The sequence below is a fragment of the Scyliorhinus canicula genome, chromosome 15 (assembly GCF_902713615.1).
Source record: "Scyliorhinus canicula chromosome 15, sScyCan1.1, whole genome shotgun sequence".
In the NCBI taxonomy this organism is placed as follows: Eukaryota; Metazoa; Chordata; class Chondrichthyes; order Carcharhiniformes; family Scyliorhinidae; genus Scyliorhinus; species Scyliorhinus canicula.
In genome coordinates this window covers 65,640,976-65,663,980 of record NC_052160.1, presented here as the reverse complement: position 1 = coordinate 65,663,980, position 23,005 = coordinate 65,640,976, and the positions used below count along the sequence as shown (strand labels likewise).

Genomic DNA, 23,005 nt, shown 5'->3' with positions numbered 1-23,005 from the left:
ACCTCTTGCCACTCCAACCCCTCCGGTTCCAAGTGGCGGAGGCGGGCCTTCGGCGTTCCTTTTATGGGTGTCCCCGCGCTGCCCCCTGGTGACTCAGGCGAGGATCACCACAGTGGCATTGGAGGCAGTTCAGGGGAGGTTGACTAGATTGATTCCAGAGATCAAAGCGTTGACGTATGAGGAGAGATTGTACAGTTTAGGCCTATACTCTCTTGAGTTTAGACAAATGAGGGGAGATTAAATTGAGGTGTAAAAGATGCTGAAAGGTGTGGATAAAGTAGATATGGAGCGGATGCATCCTCTTGTGGGGCATTCTAGAATGAGAGGTCACAGTCTTAGGGTAAGATGTAGCAAATTTAAAACAGAGATGAGGAGATACTAGTCCCAAAGGGTTGTGAATCTGTGGGATTTGCTACCCCAGAGTGTGATGCAGTGGCAGTGAGTAAATTTAAGGAGGAGAGACAGGTTTTTTTTTAGAAAATATTTTATTGAGGCATTTATAATTTTAACATTTTAAACAGAGAAATCCAACGCATATAAAAAACCCACATTAACATACTCAACTCCCCCCAGCCCTAGACCCTAACTACCCATACATTGGATTCACTGCCCTTATTCATTATGCAACCCCACCCCCCCCCCCCACCTGTTGAAGGTCAATTCTCCTTGAAGAAGTCGATGAACGGCTGCCACATCCAAGCTAAATCCTGTAATGAACCCCTTATGGCGAACTTAATTTTCTCCAACCTAAGCCTGTCGCTGACCCAAACCCCCGACTTTGGAGGCTCCAAGTCCCTCCATCCCAGTAAAATCTGTCTCTGGGCCACCAGGGAGGCAAAGGCCAAAAGGTCGGCCTCTCTCCCACCCTGGGCTCCCGGATCTTCCAACACTCCAATATTGCCACCTCTGGACTTGGAGTCACCCTCCCTTCCAAGACCTCTGACATGACATCTGAGAATCCCTGCCAAAATCCCCTCAGCTTCAGACACGCCCAAAGCATATGTACATGATTTGCCAGACATCCCCCTCAGCGCCCACACCTGTCCTCCACCTCCTCAAAAAACCTACTCATCCGGGCCAGTCATATGAGCCTTGTGGACCCCCTTGAACTGGATCAGGCAAAGCCTGGCATACAACGAGGATGAATTGACTCTCCTCAGGGCCTTCTCCCATAGCCCGACTTCCAACTCCCCTCCCAACTCTTCCTCCCACTTCCTCTTCACCTCCCCAATTGGGACCCCTTTCCACTCCATCAGTTCCTTGTATATTTCCAAGACCCTCCCCTCCCCAACCCCTGTTTTAGACATCACCTTGTCCTGTTATCCCCTTAGTGGGAGGCAAGAAAAGCTCAGGACCTGCTTCCAGACAAAATCCCGTACCGGAGCCCGTTCCCACTCAGCAACTCAAACTCCTCCTCTAGCTCCTCCAGGCTCGGGTAACCCTCCTCCATGAAGAGATCCCCAAATCTCTCAGTCCCTGCCCGCTGCCACCTCCTGAAGCCCCCCCCACCCCACCCCTGGAGCAAACCGGTGATTATCACAGATCGGTGACTACACCGACACCCCCTCCAGTCTCATGTGCTGCCTCCATTGCCCCTACACTCTCAGGGCTGCCACTACCACTGGGCTTGTGGAATACTGAGCCAATAAGAACGGCAGAGGGGCCTTTAACAAAGCCTTCAGATTAATGCCCTTGCAAGATGCTTCCTCCACTCGCTCACACACCAACTCCTCCCCCACTACCCACTTCCTAACCATTGATATATTAGCTGCTCAGTAATAATTAATAAGGTTCAGAAGGGCCAAGCCTCCCTCCCCGCGCTCCCACTCAAGAAGGACTTTCTTCACCTTCGGGGCTTTTGCGGCCCATATAAAACCTGAGATCACAGCATTCATCTTCCTAAGAAATTCCTTGGGGTTGAAGATTGAAAGACACCGAAACACGAACAGTAATCTCGGGAGGACTGTCATTTTCACAATCTGTACCCTCCCCGCCAGTGACAGTGGGAGCACATTCCACTTACGGAAGTCCCCTTTCATTTGCTCAATCACCCTGCCCAAATTTAGTTTATGAAGCTGACCCCAGTCCCTTGCCACTTGAATTCCCAGGTGCCTAAAACTCCCTCCCACCACTTTGAATGGCATCTCCCTCAGTCTCCTCTCCTGCCCCCTTGCCTGGATTGCAAAAACCTGACTCTTGCCCATATTCAGTTTTAACCTGAGAACCGACCAATTTCCTCCAATATCCCCATAATTCCTGCAATTCCCCCAATGGGTCTGTTATATAAAGGAGCAAATCATCCGCACAGAGCGAAACCCTATGGTCCATCCCCCCCCTCCCTATCCCCGTCAAACGTTCAATGATCTCAGCGCCATTGCCAAAGGCTCTATGGCCAGGGCAAACAGTAGTGGGGAAAGTGGACACTCCTGTCTCGACACAGACTAAAATACTCTGTTCAAACCGGGTTTGTCGTTGCATTCTCCACCGGTGCCTGATATAGCAACTGGACACAATCCACTGATCCCTGCCCAAGCCCAAACCTTCCCAGGACATCTCACAAATACTTCCACTCCACCCGATCAAAGGCCTTCTCTGCATCCATGGCCACCACCACCTATACCTCACGCCCTTCCGCAGGTATCATTATTACATTTAGGAGCCGTCGAATGTTGGACATCAGGTGTCGTCCCTTCACAAATCCCGTCTGGTCCTCCCCTATTACCCCCGGAACACAATCCTCTATACATGTGGCCAAGATCTTTGCCAGCAACTTCACATCCACATTTAACAGAGAGATTGGCCTTTACGAACCACAGCTCTCCGGCTCCTTATATCGCTTCGAAATAAGGGAAATCGATGCCTGTGATAACGTTGGAGGGGGCATTCCCAGCTCCTTTGACTCATTAAAAGCCTTTGGATCCAGGACCGTATTGAAATCTCTCCCCATAATCAGTCGATGTCAATCTAGGTCTGGGATCTTCTCCCGAGCCCATCTAACAAACTCAATGTCATCCCAGTTTGGGGCATATATATTTACCTATACCACGGATACCACGGCGATGCCCTCCAGCTTCCCACTAACCATAACATATCTACCTACCTCAAATGCCACCCGCTTATTAACCAAGATAGCCACCCCCCTCATTTTTAAGTCCAGCCCCGAATGGAACACCTGCCCAACCCATCCCTTCCTTAACCTAATCAGATCCCCCACATTCAGGTGTGTCTCCTGCAACATAGCCACGTCCGCCTTCTGGTGCCTTAAATGCACAAACACACAGGCCCTTTTGACTGGCCCATTCAGTCCCTGAACATTCCACGTGACCAGCCTGGTTGTGGGGGGGTGGAGGATACCCCTCCCCGCTCCCCGCTCCCCCCTCTTCTGCCAATCAACCATAACCTCTCCTAGGCCAGACTGCGGCCATGTCCCGCACCTCTCCTGGCCCCCCTCGGGCAGCTACTGTCATCAATCCTCCTCCACTTTGAAAGTCCCCTCCCCATCAGCAATATAACCCCTCCCGCCCAAACCCCCACTCCCACTCCCCCTCCCATTCCCCTCCCCACATCGATCTTCAGCTCACCTCCCACTTTGCTTCCGTGAACTAACCCACCCAGCTAGCCTGGTAGTTCCCACCCATGGTGCCTGGCATCCTACCCCACCCACTGATTCCCCTCTCCCTCCGCTTAGTGCAAAAGTCAAAACAAAGGCAAGAAATAAAAACAAACAAAGAATCCCTCCCAAGGTCCGGGCACAGAGACCCACCCCTCATCCCCGAACAAAGCACTGTAAACCGAGCTAAACCCAAACAAAACCGAATAAATGAAAGAAACCCAAACACCAAAAACCCAAATTTTTTTCACAACATAGTTTAGTTCTGCCCAATCATAGTTCAAGATCCTCCTTCTCCTGCTTGTCCATTCTCCTTCATGAAGTCTGCTGCCTCCTCTGCTGAGCCAAAGCATAGCTCCCGGCCCCCAGAGGTCACCCATAGGTGATCCGCGTACAGTAAACCAAACTTAACACCCTTCTTGTACTGGGCCGACTTGACCTTATTAAAGCTCGCCCTGCTCTTCACGACCTCTGTTCCCAGGTCTTGGCACATCCGAATCTCAACGTCTTCCCAAGTGCATCGCCTCATCTGCCTGGCCCACCTCCAGGAACCGATGCAATCGTACCACCATTGCCCTCGGCGGCTTACCCCCCCCCCCCCCCCCCCCCCCGGGGTTTGCGCATCAGTGCCCCGTGGGCCAGATCCACCTCCAACGGCCAGTCAAACGCACCTTCCCCAAGCAGCTTCTCCAGCATCTTCCCAACATACACACCCGCATCCGATCCTTCGATTCCCTCCAGCAGACCCATGATCCGGATGTTCTGCCTCCAAGAACGGTTCTCCAGGTCCTCCACTTTCTCCAGCAGTTGCTTTTGCTGGTCACACAGCATCTCTATCTCTGTTGCCATCGAGTGGACTGTTCCTCATGCTCCCCCACCAGCTCCTCCAACCTCTCGATCGGCTGTCCCTGGGCTGCCAGTCTCATCTCTACGCGGCCAACCACCGCCTTGATGCTGATTCCGCTGTTGGGTGGACTTCTCATTCAGGAAGCTCACCAACTGGTCCATCGACCACTGAGTCGGTGGGACAGACCCTGCCCGTCCGCCATCTGTGCGTGCGTTGTCCGCTCCTCACTCGTCTCAACCAACTAGTTCACCTTTTTCCGGGGACTTAGAACATAGAACATAGAACAGTACAGCACAGAACAGGCCCTTCGGCCCTCGATGTTGTGCCGAACAATGATCACCCTACTTTAAACCCACGTAACCCGTATACCCGTAACCCAACAATCCCCCCATTAACCTTACACTACGGGCAATTTAGCATGGCCAATCCACCTAACCCGCACATCTTTGGACTGTGGGAGGAAACCGGAGCACCCGGAGGAAACCCACGCACACACGGGGAGGACGTGCAGACTCCACACAGACAGTGACCCAGCCGGGAATCGAACCTGGGACCCTGGAGCTGTGAAGCATTGATGCTAACCACCATGCTACCGTGAGGACTTCTGGACTGCAACTCCATAAACTAGCGGTCACTTTCTTCTATTCTCACTTCTGCACCTTTTTCCGACAAAATTTCTGCGACAAACTGGCGTAAAGGCCACAAAAAGACCGCCATGAGCGGGAGCTGCCAAATATGTCACCACCAGGAGCCGTGAGACAGATTTTTAATTGCTAATGGGCTGAAAGGTTGTGGAGAACAGACAGGACGGTGGTGTTAAGGTCAGGATGAGATCAGCCATGATCGAATGATGGAGCAGACTCGATGGGCCAAATGCCCTAATTCTGCACCTATGTCTTATGAACTTTGCCACTATTGACACTCTTCAGTCCCGATGGCACCATTAATAGCCTCAATGTCTCATGCCCATGACAACTTGCCAATCTCTCCTCAGCTCCAACCTATCCCAGGTTCTGCATCACACACCCCCTCCCCCCTTTCAAGTACAATTCATCATAATTCCATCCTTTCAGTTCTTTTCAGTTCTGTAGAAGGGTAATATTGGACTCAAAGCATGTTTCTCTCTCCACAGATGCTGCCAGACCTGCTGAGTTTATCCAGCATTCCCTGTTATTTATAACTAAAATAGATGTGATAGCACTGGAAAGAGTGCAGAGGAGATTTACCAGGGTGTTGCCTGGGCTATAGTTATGAAGAGAGATTGGATAGACTTGGATTGTGTTCCTTGGAGCAGAGGAGACTGAGGGGGGGACATGATTGAGATGGAAAAATTATGAAGGGGATTAGAGAGTGGACAGGAACAATTGTTTCCCCTTGGTGGAGGGGTCAATGACCAGGGGCCATAGATTTAAGCGAAGGGACAGCGAGGGGATGTGGGAAAAAACATTTTAATCCAGAGGGTGGTGAGGAGTCTGGGACTTGCTGCCTGAAAGGGCGGTGGAGGCAGAGACCTTCAGAACATTTACAAAGTATTTTGATATGCACTTGCAATCCCAGGGCATACAAGGCTATGGGCCATGTGCTGGAAAATGGGATTAGAATAAATTAGGTAGTTGTTTTTGACCGGCGCAGACACCATGGGCTGGAGGGCTTTTTCTGTGCAGTATAACTCTATGACTCTATCCAGTTAGTATCACCTTGTTAGTTGTGGGAGCTTGCTGTGCGTAATTGGCTGTTGCCCTTTCTACATTTGTTTTATTGTTTTAAATTTAGAGTACCCAATTATTTTCTTTCCAATTAAGGGGCAATTTTAACACAGCCAATCAACCTAACCTGCACATCTTTGGGTTGTGGGGGTGAAACCCACACAGACACGGGGAGAATGTACAAACTCCACACGGACAGTGACCCAGGGCCGGGATTTGAATCCAGGTCCTTAGTCCCAGTGCTAACCACTGCTCCACGTACTGCCCCTTTCTACATTAGTGACCACAACTTTGAACAGTCTTTGGCTGTAACGCACATTGACCTTTATGATGTCACAGGTCTTGAGGTCACGGAAGGCATGATATAAATGAGAGTTCTTTCGTTACTGCAAAATTATTTTTCATCTGACAGTGGCGCAGCGCGAATTGAAGACTCTACAACGATTGCAGAGATTCACGGTCACGAAGGCGAACTGAAACAGTGGGACGAAGATTACTGGGATGAGCGGCAAAGTTCGACGCTGTTCAGGTACAGGAAGACGTGCTACTTTGTGGCCTGCCTGGTCTAATAACAAAACCCGTCTGTCAGGGAAGAGAATGAAAGCCAGTTCTAATTCAGATATATCAATTTTTTATTCTCCCCCCCCCCCCCCCCCCCCCCCCTCCCACCCAACTTTGTTATAAAGTTGTTGGCATCCAATTAGCATTACGACAAATGTATTTTAACTCATTTAAAAAAAAAACTGCGATTCAAATTCTATCAAATAGTGAATTTGTCCTTTCTCTTTTGCTGACACACTAATGCCTTGTGTTATTGTTTGAAATCAGTAATGATGATTTGCTGTACCCATCTATCCTCTTGCTGTAGTGTGACAGAGGAACAGCTGAGACCATACTTCCCATTGCATTGGTGAGTTACTGCATCTTTTTCAATGAGACCTGTGAGGGGTCTGCTTCCATCTGTTTATTAATCTATATATGCGCTATCTGTATCTGAATGGGTTAAAGGGATATCGGGAACAGATGGGGAGGTGGATTTGAGACCAGGAAGAGATTAGCCATGATCTGATTGAATGGCGGAGCAGGCTTGAAGGGCTGAATTGCCGACGTCTGCTCCTAATTCACATGTTCCTACGTTCCATCGGAACATGCATCAGAAACTAATGGAACTGCAGTGTAGTTCCAGCAATGGATGAATTCACTTAAGTAACTTAAATGAGTTAAAGAATTAATTATAGCCCTTCCAGCTACAAAGTCAAAGGAGAGAACCCCAGTGAGCCCATCATCATCCTGCATTTTTAAAGATATCGAACCTGATTACTAAATATTTGATAGACCTACTTGTTGTAACCTGTTGGTTTCAAAATCAGAAATATCCTTTATTTCCACCAGTGTTCTCTCCGGCCTCTTTCAGCTGAGTTCAATATTATTTGGGATAACGGTCAAACCTGCTGATCAGAGGGTTGAAGTCTGGCACCCAGATGTCAAGGTGTTTGACGTCTATGATGAAAAAGGTAGAAAATATGTTTCTAATTTAAATCAAGAAAAAATAAAATAACCTGCCTGAACAAGATTTCAATAACTTTTCTTTGATGTATAATAATTTTTTAAAAATGAATTTAAGGTGCCCAATTCTTTATTTTTTTCCAACAAGGGGCAATTTAGCATGACCAATCCACCTACCCTGCACATCTTTGAGTTAAGGGGGTGAGACTCACGCAGACACGGGGAAAATGTGCAAACTCCACACGGACTGTGACCCGGGGCCGGGAACGAATCCGGGTCCTCAGCGCTGTGAGGTAGCATTGCTAACCACTGTTCCACTGAGCCGCCCATGTTAGAGTGTATGATAAACACTCCAATGACACATTGGCCGCAGTTCTCTGACTTGGTTTCGCTCAAGCGAGAGTGCGACGAGGCCGGTGAATAGAAGGAGAGGCCAAAAAGGAGAACTGCGCCAAACGTTTTGTGATTCAACCGGCCCGCCTCCGTAAGTGAAATCGGGATCTTGCCATAGCATGGCAAGAAGCCAATTATCAACACCTAAGCCCTATTTCCATACAATTAACTGGAGCCATCACAAATCCAACGACCTCCCATGATTCAGCAGCCTACCCACCAAGTGGTCACGCTGGCACTGATTAATACTCCTTTTTTAAAATGTGAACCTGGCGGAATGGTCTCTGTGGGGAGCTGAGGAGGTGATTAGCCATCATCACTCACAGGCTAAGAGCCTAGTGCTCAGCGGGGTGATGGGGGGCACCCTCGGCTGGGAGGGCCGCCATTGGAGTTGAGGGTCGGCGTTGGGGGGAGAGGGGTGGTCCGCTGGAGGGGCAACCATGAGTGGCCCCGCCATGCCAACAACTGGATCATGTACACCAGTTCCGGGGCAACCCTTGTCTCTGCCCCACTGGCCACCCGTAACCCCCACCGACTGTGGAGGCCTCTGGCCGTGCGGCTGAAGGCTATTGCTGAATTGGCTATCATGGTGAAGTGAGCATTCACACATCTCAAGTGGATTCCCATGGGTGGGCGGGCCATGTAGCATGTGGGAGTTATTTACTAGCATCCCAATCAGATCGTGATGCACGGACACCGTACTTGAACACTGTCGAAGGCAACACCACACATGCAATAGCCGACATCTGAACACCCAGGGGATGGGCCCCATGTCTGAAGGATGGGTGAGTGCAACAGGGTGGAGACCAGTGCCTGGTCCAGGTAACGTTGTGGGTGTCAGGTGTACAGGGTCTGGGGTCCATTGAAGGGGGCCCGCTGCGGCTGGGTGTGCATGGGCATTGCGCAGCGCAGTCATCTTCCGGATCATGACTTTTCTTGCACTGCACATGTGCGAACAGTCTGTCTTCCCCAGCGTGCTTTTTCTTCAAGTGCGCTTGCGCGAACTGGCCGTCGTTTTGAGCGTGCTGAATTTCTAGCTGCTCCACACCTTCAACGGAGTTGAGAATTTTTGAGCCACTTTCCCGATTCAACATTTTGGAACATCTATTTTTAGTTGGTTTACTCGCACGGGCCATTTTAATAGAATCCTCCAGGATTACATTTTTTGCTTTTGCAGTAGTTTACTCAGCTTTTCATTTCTTATGAGGTCACAGCTATCAAATTTCTTAATGACTACTTCAAACTTATTTTTTCTAAATTTGATTCTCAAAGCGGAATGAGTTATAAAATTCTATAGCCTGCGATCCAGCCAAAGTGAGTAACAGCGCAATCTTTCGCTTCTCACTGGCTGCTTGGAGATTTAAGGCTGAGAGGTATTGTTCAAACTCTTGTTTGAAAACTTTCCAGTTCACATCTACATTACCCGATGTCCTGAATGACTTTGGAGACTGAAAATCCTCCATGAAGTTTTGGCTCAGTATTTCTTTTTGTAATGCTGCTGGTCGTTGCTCTTGGGAGTCTGATTGTTGCGACTGGAGTGTGGTTGAGATTTTTCTTCGCAAGTTTTTTTCTTTCTTTGATCGGAGATTCTCCCTAACCTGACTATTCTACTCTAAGACCACTTCTGGTACCATGTTATATTCTCAATTTCCCTTTACCTGGATGGCTTGAATGCGTATTGTTGAATAAAGAACACAAAGCTTTCTTAATGAACAGAACTCTAAATTTAAACACACTACTAACTAATATTTGTTCATATTCCTAAAGTAGAAGGTTTCTATATTAAAGTATACTATCTCTAACTAACAGACTTCTCAAGTACACAACTGCACCTATGCCTGCCACTCTTCCAGCTGCCTTCTAACTCCGAACTTCCAGAATCCCTGAAGTCACATGATATATATATGACTGTTCTGTGTTTACCTCATGTCCCCCCCTCCCCCCTCTGGACCTGCTGTGGCTCCTAGATGTGGTTGAGGCCAGGAGGGATGCCTTGTTCCCTTGAGGGTCCCGGAGGGTGAGCCACAGGAAATCCAGTGCTGACTGGGACCCAGTGGCAGTGGCCATCAGCTCGGGAGTCGTGACCAGGACAGGCCTCCAGTACCGCAAGAAGGTCAATGACCTACACTGGGCCGCACGTGTGAGTTGACACCAACCCCCACCCGCAAGACCTTCCCGCCCCCACGCGAGCATCCACACCCTCAACTGTCCATGTCCCCCCCAACCCTCCCTTCACCCCACTCCCTTTACCCTCCCAACTCCCTTTAACCACCCCCTACTACAAGCCTTCCTTCACTACCCACCCCCCCACCACTGTGAACCATGCATGCGGCTAATGTGCACTCTCTGAGCCTCCACAGGAAAAGCTTTCCCACAATCGCCGGGAGAGGGCCCAGACTGGCAGAGGGGTGCAGGACACAAGAATCCTCATGACCTTCGAGGAATGGGCCCTGGAGGTGCCTTGGGCGGCCGAGGACAGAGCGGTCACCAATGTGGAGGTTGGCCCACTCCGCAGAGATGAGGAGCCACTGGGCCCCACCCGGGGGTGGGGGGGGGGGGGGGGGGGGGGAGGAGGAACAGGCCACCCCTCCTGGCCTCAACCACATTTAGGAGCCTCAACAGGTCCACGTCTCCAAACCTTGGGTCCTCGTTAAGTGGATCAATTAACATCGTATTGCGTTGCCACGCCAGGCCGAGCGCCGGGAAGCTCGCGGCAGTTCCCGCTCACTACCACACTGAAAATCTTTCCGGAGAATCGTGCCCATTGTATTCCAGTAAAACTGAACGACTCTCTTTCCTTAAAAAGAAAATTCCATCCTGTTCATACTTCATCTTCCTTTTCGCTTCCGTTCTGCTGTTTATATTTCTCCCATCTGAAAGTATAGCAACACAGCCTGGCTCCAGGCCTCTGTCCCTGTGGATCAAGGAGCTACATTATGCCAAAGAACAGATTGGGTGAGTCACCCATGAGACGTGGAAACAGCCAGCGTCTGCTCAACAGATGTCCCTGGTGACCTGCCCAATCCAAAAAACCATTGGCACCAAGTATTGTCACGGATATAATTATCTACCTCACCACTTCCACGGGATGATTTTTTTGTATGCAGCAAACAGGAGCAGCAACTTCATAATTGTTATTGGTCTTGATAGCCACAAGGTGAAAATACCTAAGATGATAAAGTCTTAGGAACTGAGGGGATAAAAAATGAACAGTTCACCTCTTTTCAATCTGGGATTCCGCCATGCATTGCTTGGATTGTTAATTTCCCCTCCAATTGGCTGGTAGGTTTTATCAAATTGCAGCCAGGCTGTTGGAACTGCTTCTCTTATAAGAGGAATGGATGGCCATGAATGAAAATTATATGGGCCAGGATTCTCCATTCCTGACACTAAATGTTGATGCCGGGGAAGGATTCATGGACTTTTACGACAGCAAAATTGACGCCGCACCCGAACCGATTCAGCGAGGGGCTAGCACCAGCGCCACATGAAACACAATGGATTCCAATGAGAAATGGTGACAGATTTGCCAGGTTCGGGATTGACACTCAGGAGGCTGACGCCCTGCAGCTGCATATACACACTTTACTCCCCAAACACGCTCATCCCAGCCAACAAGATGGCACTGGTTGCGCTAGAGTTGCCCACCCCATTGATGGGCCATTAGGGCCAGAGGGCACCTAGGGGACCAGAGGGGGAGAACACCTAAACCTGGTTTAGCATAGGGCTAAATAGCTGGCTTTTAAAGCAGACTAAGGCAGGCCTGCAGCACGGTTCAATTCCTGCACCAGCCTCTCCGAACAGGCGCCGGAATGTGGCAACTAGGGGCTTTTCACAGTAATTTCATTTGAAGCCTACTTGTGACAAGCGATTTTCATTTCATTTTTCATTTCACGGTGGGCAGTCAGTGGCATGGCTGCCTTACCGTCTGCAGCAATAGTGTTCCGTGCCCATTCACCCCGACGCCACAGCCCACCCCCACTACACCCCCTGGCCCTGGCAGTAGCCCACCGGACTGCGGTAGAACTGTCAGCACACTTGTTGGACACTTTCCGCACACCCTCTCTCTCCCTCAGCAGCCATGGTGCCTGCTCTCCGATTTTTATCCCGCTCTTTGAATATTGACTCCTTTGTCTCAGAGTGCGTGGCTCGACCACGTCCGGTGCCGTGATTGATATTCTGTGAAAGGCACTTATTAGAGCTATCCTGAGGGGATGAGTTTTTTGATGTGCTCGACTAACCTTGGTTTATTGACTGCTAAGTGCATGAGTGTGTGGCGTTGAGCCGGGTCCTGTACTATGGTTGATACCCAGTTGCCCCCCCCCCTTATGGTTGGCTGTTCTCTTCTTTGAACAAGCGGTCTTTTCTCTTCTTCATCCTTGGGGGTGGGTGTGTGCTGGAGGAATACAGACTTATCGTTGTATCTTGGTCCTCTTTAATCCTGAGAACTTTTGCTCTTGGTAGCTCTGTCATTTTATCCTTTCTTTTTTAATGTGTTGGAAAGCGCTGACTGCATTAAACATAATCCAGATCTATAGCTGCGGCTCCTCTCTGTGTGATATGTGGAATGATAATCGCTCGAACTGTGCCTGAGGTTGGGATTATGTTGTGTTGTGTAATGTCTGTAATACATCCTTCTAGAACTGGGGCTCTCGCGTACTTCCTTTATATTGGTCTATTTTGTTCTGGTGGGGTTTATGAGTCCATGATTGGTTTCTGAAGGGGTACAGTTGTTATCCAAGAGGAGGAGGTTGCGGTGTGCCAATGATGCCTCTGGTGTTGTTGGGGTTGAGGAAGATGGGCACTGGCCCACGCCTAAAAATGGCACAAAAAAATCTATCCTGAACTCTCGTGGTCATTATGAGCAATTGCCGCCTGGGAAGGTGTGCACCATTTTGCCATGTTTTCAAGGCCTTGTCCTTTCCTCTCTTGGTCTCTGATGGTGCGTATTGAGCCCAATGATTGTTTTGAGCCAGTTATATTGCTGTTCTCCTGTTCCCCTCCATATCCATGTATGTTGAGACATTTTCTTTTGTGCTAAGGCGTGCCATTCCTGTGATTTTGTTGCGTTATTTGTTCAAATTAAAATCTTCAATAAAGATGCTTTTAAAAAAATAATGTATAGGTCGTTTCTGCTTTTGGGAGAGTCTCGGACTAGAGGGCATAATCTCAGAGTGAGAGATCGCACATTTAAGACAGAGATGAGGAGGAATTTCTTGTCTCAGAGGATAGTGAATGTGTAGAATTCTTTAGTCATAGTCATGGACATAGGTTAGTCTAGTCATAGAATTTACAGTGCAGAAGGAGGCCATTTGGCCCATCACATCTACACCGGCCCCTGAAAGAGCACTCTACCTAAACTCACACCTCCACATTATCCCCGTAACCCAGCAACCCCACCTAACGTTTGGACACTACGGGGCAATTCAGCGTGACTAATCGACCTGACCCACATATCTTTGGACTGTGGGAGGAAACCCACGCAGACACGGGGAAAACGTGCAGACTCCGCACAAATAGTGACACAAGCCGGGAATCGAACCGGGGTCCCTGACACTGTGAAGCAACAGTGCTAATCACTGTGTTATTGTGCTGCAAAGGGCTGTGGTGGCTGGATCGTTAAGTCTGTTCAAGAATTAGGTTGACAGATTTTTAATCAATAAGGTGACGAAAGGATATGGGGATAAGGCATTGTGAATGCGTTCAGCATGGCCCTGAGCAGAAGTTCTATGTGAGAATATATACCTTGCATTCAAACAATTAATCTGACCCTGGGTATACCAATGTGCATTGGACCATTCTGTGGGCCGAGGACCCAAGACCTTTGATATTTACCGACACTGTGCGGAAATATCTGCAAAGTATTTTTTAAATTATTGTACATAATGGGTACAACTGCTGTAGTACAGGGTGTTCAAACAGTACATGTGCGTCAACCAGTGAATGACCCACAAATGGGATCTGAGAACAGCACCCACCACACGCTAAAACCCACACACAAAATCACCAGCTTGGCACCCACGCCAAAATCAAATCCTTCCTCGTTCTCACCCTATGCACCCCCAAAAATCTAAACTTCCATGGAACAAATGTTGGCTTAGCTTTCTGCTATTCACTCCCAGGGGTAACCTTGTCTGCTTCATTTCTGCCTTCTTTCCCACCCCACCCCAGATTACAAGTGTTTGTTGCCATCCTCAGTTACTTGTTCCTCTGTTGGACCTCCCTCTGTTGCTGCCTCCGTGCCTATAGCTGGATGAGGGTCTGACATGACACAAGCTTCATCATCAACTGCAGAATTTCCAACACAGAAATTCAGGGCTGTCAATAGCGAGCTTCCATTGGCACTAATTGGTGATGCGCCACGTAAAAAGAAACAATGTATGTTGTGGAATTCACTCAGCTTAGTGAATTCATTCACTGCACAGCATGAGGCTGGGTCTTACACATGCTGAGGTACCATTTTCCTTTGTTGATTGCACATAGCCAGCACTTCACCTTGGCAAAAGGAGGAATGATCGGCCTCATTCTCCCAGAGTTGGGGTTTTCACTCCTGGTAACTGTTCACCAACTCCTGCACTGTACGCCTAGGGTTGTCATTTGAGGTTGGGGGAGGGTTTGGCGATGATGCCCGTCACGCAATTTAGTATGTTTTGCGATTTTTCTAAATAATGATGATTGCAGCACGGTAATATAATGGGTAGCACAGTTGCTTCACAGCTCCAGGATCCCATGTTTGATTCGCTGCTTGGGTCAATGTCTGTGCGGAGTCTGCACGTTCTCTCCGTGTCTGCGTGGGTTTCCTCCTGGTCCTCTGGTTCCTCCCACAGCCCAAAGATGTGCAGGTTAGATGGATTGGCCATGCTAAATTGCCCTTAGTGTTCAAAAAGATGGGGTGGGGTGACGAGGATGGGGTGTGGGTGTGGGCTGGGTAGGGTGCTCTTTCCAAGGGTCGGTGCAGACTCGATGGGCCAAATGGCCTCCTTCTGCACTGTAAATTCTATGATATGATTCTTTGATACCCATCAACAATGGACAAAGATAAATACAGCTTGGACACAAAAATTACATTTAAAAAGAAACGAGGTTGAAACTCCAACGCAGCACTCAGGGAGCGCTTCGCTCCCAGCGGTGCTGGCTCTCAGCGGAGACATTAAACCAAGGCCCTGTCTGTCTGCTTGGGTGAATGTAAAAGACACCATGGTACTGTTTGTGGCGCTAACAATTGCACACAAAAGACTCGATACGGTACAAGAGAGGCTTTATTACAGTGAGATGCTATTTCTCCGGCTGCAGCTGTAGAATGGCATCTCAGGGAAACTTATGAATATTTATACTGCTTCCTGTGGGCGGAGCTAGCCGGCAGGGGCTTACCAGAAAACCTGTAATACAGGTACTGTCATACATCCCCTAATGCAAGCACTCACATATATACAGTGGTAGAGATCACCACACTGTTCCAATGTGCGGGGAAATTATCCTTTATCTTCTGGCCAATAGTTATCATTCGGTTAGTATCACAATAATCGATTATCTGATCATCATGACTGAGTGTGGAGGTTTGCTGTGTGCATATTAACTGGTGTGTTTCCAATATTACAACAGTAACGATTGGAAAGCTCTCTGACCGCTGGTGGTCAGGAAAAGTACTATATAAATGCAAATTGTTCTTCCAAAAAAGGTAATTACTACATATTACAATAGGTTGGATACTTTGACACCAATTTCAGTGACTATTATCAAATAAATCATGTTGTGATAATTGAAACAAACAATGGAGTACATCCACAATAATGACAGCGGGGAAGAATGCGTACTTTCCAGACCCATCCTGGTGGGACAAGTCGTGGGAGATTTGGCGACCCAGCCAAGTGTCCATTAACTTCCAGCGTCCCAGACAATCCCAGCGGTGGGCAGAGCTGGAAAATCCCGCCCTACTTTGGGATATGGTACAAGGGACTTTGCAATGAATAGTATGTGGATAGAATTCTCTAAGCCAAGCTAATTCTTTCTACAGGCTCTCATATTGCTTCATTTTTCCTGGATCTTTATTCACGCCCAAGTGAGAAGGAAAGAGGTTCTTGGACAACATCCTTTATTTGTGAGTTAACCTTTGGGGAAAGGAGCACGGCAACATTTTTAAGCAATGTTGGCATGTGGGATGCAGAAATCTTCAATGATCAGTTATTAATTTGACTTGCCAGTTTGTGCCAGTGGGTTCCAGTATTGAGTAGTTGAGCCGTGCATACCAAGTGCTCTGGTTTTGAAACATTTTTTTTGGGATAATTATAGGTTCTGTATTCTAAATATTCTCTGTACCTTTTCCCCGGCTCTAATATGCTTCCCATAATATTTCATTCAGTGATAAAGCAGTAGTCAAAACAGGAATTTGAGTACATTATGTTGATTCTGTAATTTGATTTTTTTTGCATTTTGAGCTACAAAGCTATTGTCCATTCCAATGAGTACGATAAACAATTTTATAGAAGCAACAATGACAAATCATATTAATGCACAAGTCCTATCATGTTAATGCATAGAGATTAATGTACTCTCTGCAAATTTTATAGTATTGTTTTCAATTAACATACTTAAACTGCTGAATAATTGCAGCTTTCTTTATTGTAGTTTTCATTGAATTATGAATTATATAATGCAGAAGGGAGCCATTTGGTCCATTAAGTCTGTACTAGACAATTTGGTAGAGCTATTCAACTAGTCCCACTCCTTTGTCTTTTTCCCATGGCTCCCTCATTCTTTTCCCTTCAAGTAGTTCCCCAATTCTCTTTACAATGTTACGATTGAAGCTGCTTCCACTGTCTATTCTGACAGTTACCCCAAACAACTCGCTGTGCATTTTTAAAAACAATCTCCACAAGTCGCCCCAATTGCCTTAAATCTGTGTCCTCTGGTAACAGACTGTTCCACCACCGGAAAGAATCTCTCTCTATTTAGTTGGATCAAAACCATCTCACCCTTATTCAGTACTCTTCTTAACCTTCTCTACTCTGAAGAGAACAGCCCCAATTTCTCCAGTCTTTCCATATAATAGAAGTTCCTCATCCCTGATACCATTTTAGTCAGTCTCTTCTACAGTCCTCTCCAGGGAAATGACATCCTTCCTAAGGTGTGGGGCGCGATTCTCCGCAACGGCAGACGCCGGAGTGAAACCCGAGAATGACACGGTTGGTCGGCTCCAACCCGCGCATGCGCGGTTGCCGTCTTCCCCTCTGCTGCCCTGCAAGATGTGGCAGCTTGATCTTGCGGGACGGCGGAGGGGAAAGAGTGCGTCTCTTAGCGACGCCGGCCCGACAATCGGTGGCCACCGATCGCGGGCCAGGCATCTGATGAGCACGCCCGTGGTGCTCGATCTTCTCTCCGCCCCCCACAGGCCCCACACTTACCTGTCGCGCACTGTTCACACCGGCAGCGACCAGGTGTGTTTGACGCCGGCATGAAACGGTCGGGGTCGTCAGGCCGCTCAGCCCATCCGGGCCGGAGAATCGCTGGTCGCCGTGAAAAACGGAGTTTGCACATTCTCCCTGTGTTTGATAGAGATAGATAGATAAATACAGCACAGAACAGGCCCCTCGGCCCACGATGTTGTGCCGAACTTTTGTCCTCGGTTAATCATAGAATTTTGGACACTAAGGGCAATTTATCATGGCCAATCCACCCAACCTGCATATCTCTGGACTGTGGGAGGAAACCGGAGTACTCGGAGGAAACCCACACACACACACGGGGAGGATGTGCAGACTCCACACAGACAGTGACCCAAGTCGAAATCGAACTTGGGACCCTGGAGCTGTGAAGCAATTGTGCTATCCACAATGCTACCGTGCTGCCCTTAAGAGGAAATTAATCTACACTCCATTATTCTACCCTAATCCATGTACCTATCCAATAGCCGCTTGAAGGTCCCTAACGTTTCCGACTCAACTACTTCCCCAGCCAGTGCATTCGTCCACACAACCGAAAGATGTGCAGGCTAGGTGGATTGGCCACGCTAAATTGCCCCTTAATTGGGAAAAAAAAATGAATTGGGTATTCTAAATTTTAAAAATAAAATTAACTACGGATAAAATTCATGCGATCAGCCGAACAAGTCAAACCGAAAGGAAAATTAACACATATAGCACAAAAATTCTACAGACTTGTTGTGGTATTATGTTTGTTAATATTTTAATATTCCCTCTCAAACAGCCAGGAGTAAACTGTTGGGCAAGAAGCCTGTTGCATTTGTGGTGTGTAACCAACTCCCACCGATTGGCTCTACACCATCACTCATGTCTTTTGCAGAAGTTAAATCTCTTTTTCATGAGGTAAGACAGCTGTCGGATTGGCAGAAGGAATTCTTGAACAAAATGTTTAATCAAATTTGGAAGTGTTACTGGTGCAATGCCATACGAATTGGCATATTGGGCACTGAATTGGGCACAAAATTGCACAACTGTTGCACAATCCATTGATTTTCTTTGCCCATTAACTTACGTGAATGGGGAGAGTGGAGGGGGTGGGAGTGTCTTAGAATCACAGAATCACAGAACTAGAACTGACAGTGCAGAAGGAGGCCAATTGGCCCATCGAGTCTGCACCGGACCTTACAAAGAGCACCCTACTGAAGCCCATGTATCCACCCTATCCCCGTAACCCAGAAGCCCCCGCTTCACATTTTTTGGACACTAAGGGCAATCCACCTAACCCGCGCACCTTTGGACTGTGGGAGGAAACCGGAGCACCCGGAGGAAACCCACGCAGACACGTGGAGAACAGGCAGACTCCGCATGGACAGTGACCCAGCCGGGAATCGAACCTGGGACCCTGGTGCTGTGAAACAACTGTGCTAACCACCATGCTACTGTGCTGCTCATCTTCCTTTAATTGACATCCACGTTCACATAAATATAGCTTATATCTGCCAGATACAGGAAGTAACATGCATGAGGTAGCAGATATATGTAGAGGTAGTGGAATGGATCTTGACCTTGTGCCATAGTGTAAAATGGATGATAATAAATTGGCGGAAACTAAAAATGGTCGGCGGTATAAAACAGCCTTCCAATTCACTATCACCTACTCTACACTGTTGCACAAGCCATGAATTATCCAGGATTTATATCAGGATTGTTTAATCTCCACAAAGTCTATCTACAATGACATTCAGAAGCTGAGCGTCATCTCTCAGACACTTCCTCCTACCTCCCCTTGGACCATGACCCCACCATCGAACATCAAGCCATTGTTTCCAGGATAGTCACTGACCTCTTTGCCTCTGGTGATCCTCCCTCCACAGCCTCCGACCTTATAGTCCCCCCAACCCCTCACAGACCACTTCTACCTCCTTCCCAAAATTCACAAACAGGACTGCCCTGTTAGATCCATTGTGTGAGCCTCTTCCTGCCCCAGTGAACTAATTTCTTCCTATCTTGACTTCATTCCCTCTCCCTTTGTCCAGTGCTTCCTACCTACAGTTGTGATTCTTCTGATGCCCGATGTCACATCAATAATTTCCAGTTTCCTGGCGCTAACTGCTTCCTCTTCACTATGACTGTCCAATCCCTCTACACTTCTATCCCCGACCAAGAGGGTCTGAGGGCTCTGCCACCTCATTGAGCAGAGGACCGAACATTCCCTGCCCACTGCCCCTTTCCTCTGCCTGGTTGAACTTATTCTTTAACTCAACAATTTCTCCTTTAACTTATCTCACTTCCTGCAAATAAAGGTGTGGCTATGGGTACCCACACAGGCTGCAGTTATGCCTGTCTTCTTGTGGGTAATGTGGAACATTCCTTGTTCTAGTCCAACTCAGGCTCTCTCCTGCAACTCTTTTTTTCTTTTTTTAAAAATGTATTTTATTACAAACATGTTGTGGTGGTATGATTAGCATAGCTGCCTGCCATTGGTGCAGAACACCGGCTTACCATTGGCCCTGGTCGGTCATGTGCCTCTCGATCGGTTTGTTGAGACCAGTCATGTGACGGCTCCCCGATTGGTCGAGAGGATGAGTTAACCCCGCCTCCAGGTAGGGGTATAAATACCCAGTACACCCGGCGGTCGTCCATTTACTGTAATCGACTGCAGGGCTAACATCTAGCTGATTAAAGCCATACTTTTGTACAGCAACTCGTCTCGCGTTCAATTGATGGTACATCAATTTAATCAGCTAGAATTTTGAAGATGGAGCTCCGGATCAAGCCCGAATGCCTCCGCATCAGCCCGCAAATTCAGAACGCATCGGAAATCTTCAAACATTGGCTGGCATGTTTCGATTGCTACCTGGCGTCCGCAAGCAGCCCCCCCACCATGGCACAGAAGCTTAACATTCTCCATTCCAGCGTGGGCATAGCGGCCTATGCAATGATAGGCGAAGAAAAAGAGCATGACGCGGCCATGGATAAGCTGAAAGGACAGTTTCTGAAGCCGGTAAACCGAGTGTTCGCCCGACATCTGCTGGCTACCAGACAACAGCTCCCCAGTGAGTCCTTAGACGATTTTTACCAGGCCCTCGCTGTCCTGGGGAGGAATTGCTCCTGCCTCCAAGTTTCAGCCACTGAGCACATGGAACTTTTGATCAGAGATGCTTACGTGGCTGGGATGCAGTCCGCCGCTATCCGCCAGCGGATGCGGGAAAAAGATGACCTCAGCCTAACTGAGGCACGGACTCTCTCCACCTCCCTGGAGGTTGCCGACTTAAACGCCCGCGCCTATGCCCCCAGCCGCATTGCAGCGCCCTGGGCCTCCTGGCACGCTTCCCCACCGCCATCCGACGTGCCCGACCCCCCCTCAGGTCTGCGCCGCGGGGCCCCGCTGCTATTTCTGTGGGTTCGCCAAACACCCTCGCCCGCGCTGCCCGGCCCGTTCCGCCCTCTGTAAGAGCTGCGGGAAGAAAGGCATTTTTCATCGGTCTGCCAGGCCAAATCGGTCTCTGCTGTGCCGCGCACCGACGGGGATCTCCTCCTCCGGGCCCTTGTGGGCCCTTCCAGCGCACCGCGCCAATCTCTCCCCCCCGCCCCCGGGCCTCTGCGCCCGGCCTGCGCCCCACTCCTCCTCCTCCGGGCCCTTCCGGGCCCTCCCAGCGCACCGCGTCAATCTCTCCCCCCCGGGCCCCTGCGCCCGGCCTGCGCACCTCTCCTCCTCCTCCGGGCCCTTCCGGGCCCTTCCAGTGCACCGCGCCAATCTCTCCCCCGCCCCCGGGCCCCTGCGCCCGGCCTGCGCGCCTCTTTGCCCCTGCTCTCAGCCGCTCCGATCGGCCCGCTGGCACCGCTAACCCTGCCCCCAGCAACCACGAGGGTCCTGCGGGCGCCGCCATCATGGACCCCGGACGCCACGTGCGGGTTCTGGGCGCCGCCATCTTGGGGCCCCGACTCCATGTGCGGATCCTTTGCGCCGCCATCCTGGACTGGCACACAAGGTCCTGCCAGCACCTACTCGGCCGATGACGACTACGACGATGGATCTTCTCCACGGCTCGCAGCCATTCGGCTCGACCAGTCACGTCCACGCACGCTCGCCAAAACAACGACGCTGTTCCACCTCAACAGCCACGAGACGGGCTGCCTGCTGGACTCCGGGAGCACGGAAAGCTTCGTACACCCTGCCACGGTAAGACGCTGCACGCTCCCTGTCCATCCTGTAAAACACAAAATCGGGTTAGCCTCAGGTTCGCGCTCCATCCGCATCACCGGGTGCTGCATCGCGGACCTCACGGTCCAAGGGAAGGTTATTAAAAATTATAAACTCCTTGTCCTCCCTGACCTTTGCGCACCGGCACTCCTAGGACTGGACTTCCAGTGCAACCTGCAGAGCTTGACCGTCCAATTCGGCGGCCCTATACCCCCCCTCACTGTCTGCAGCCTCGCGTCCCTCAAAGTGGCACCCCCGATTGCAAACCCGTCGCGACCCAGAGCAGACGGTACAGCGCCCAGGACCGGACCTTCATCAGGTCCGAGGTCCAGAGGTTGCTGAAGGAAGGGGTCATCGAGGCCAGCAACAGTCCCTGGCGAGCCCAAGTGCTGGTGGTCCGGACTGGGGAGAAAAACCGGATGGTCATCGACTACAGTCAGACCATCAACCGGTTTCTCAACTGGACGGGTATCCTCTCCCCCGTATTTCCGCCATGGTAAACGAGATTGCGAAATACAAAGTCTTCTTCACTGTGGACCTCAAGTCCACTTATCACCAGCTCCCCATCCGCGCGAGTGACCGCAAGTACACCGCGTTCGAGGCTGATGGGCGCCTCTATCGCTTCCTCAGGGTTCCATTCGATGTCACAAATGGGGTCTCGGTCTTCCAACGGGAGATGGACCGAATGGTCGACAAGTACGGATTACAGGCTACCTTCCCGTACCTCGATAATGTCACCATCTGAGGCCACGACCAGCAGGACCATGACACCAACCCCCGAAAATTTCTCCAAACCGCAAAACTCCTTAACCTCACTTACAATAAGGATAAGTGCGTGTTTAGCACCGACCGTCTAGCCATCTTCGGCTACGTAGTGCGTAACGGAGTGATAGGCCCCGACCCTGAACGCATGCGCCCCCTGATAGAACTCCCTCACCCCAATACCCTCAAACGCTGCCTGGGTTTCTTCGCTTACTACGCCCAATGGGTTCCCAATTACGCCATCAAGGCCCATCCCCTCATTCAGTCCACGACCTTCCCGGTGTCGTCAGAGGCCTGCCAGGCCTTTAGCCGCATCAAAGCGTACATCGCAAAGGCCACGATGCGCGCCATTGACGAGTCCCTCCCTTTCCAGGTCGAGAGCGACGCATCAGAAGTAGCTCTGGCGGCCACCCTGAACCAAGTGGGCAGACCCGTGGCCTTCTTCTCCAGAACCCTCCAGGCTTCCGAACTCCTCCACGCCTCAGTGGAAAAGGAAGCCCAGGCCATAGTCGAAGCTGTGCGACATTGGAGGCACTATTTGGCCGGCAGGAAGTTTAC

At 49.7% G+C, this 23,005-nt stretch overlaps 1 protein-coding gene across 1 annotated transcript in view; it reads left to right on the top strand.

Moving 5' to 3' along the window:
- The window catches only part of LOC119978155 (probable cytosolic oligopeptidase A), a 56,340-nt gene that overhangs the window by 6,000 nt on the left and 27,335 nt on the right, over nt 1-23,005 (top strand). Inside the window, exons 2-6 of the mRNA XM_038819594.1 lie at nt 6,576-6,692; nt 7,032-7,073; nt 7,556-7,677; nt 16,077-16,160; nt 18,266-18,384. Coding sequence (XP_038675522.1) covers nt 6,576-6,692; nt 7,032-7,073; nt 7,556-7,677; nt 16,077-16,160; nt 18,266-18,384 — 484 coding nt within the window. The remainder of the gene's footprint in view (nt 1-6,575; nt 6,693-7,031; nt 7,074-7,555; nt 7,678-16,076; nt 16,161-18,265; nt 18,385-23,005) is intronic.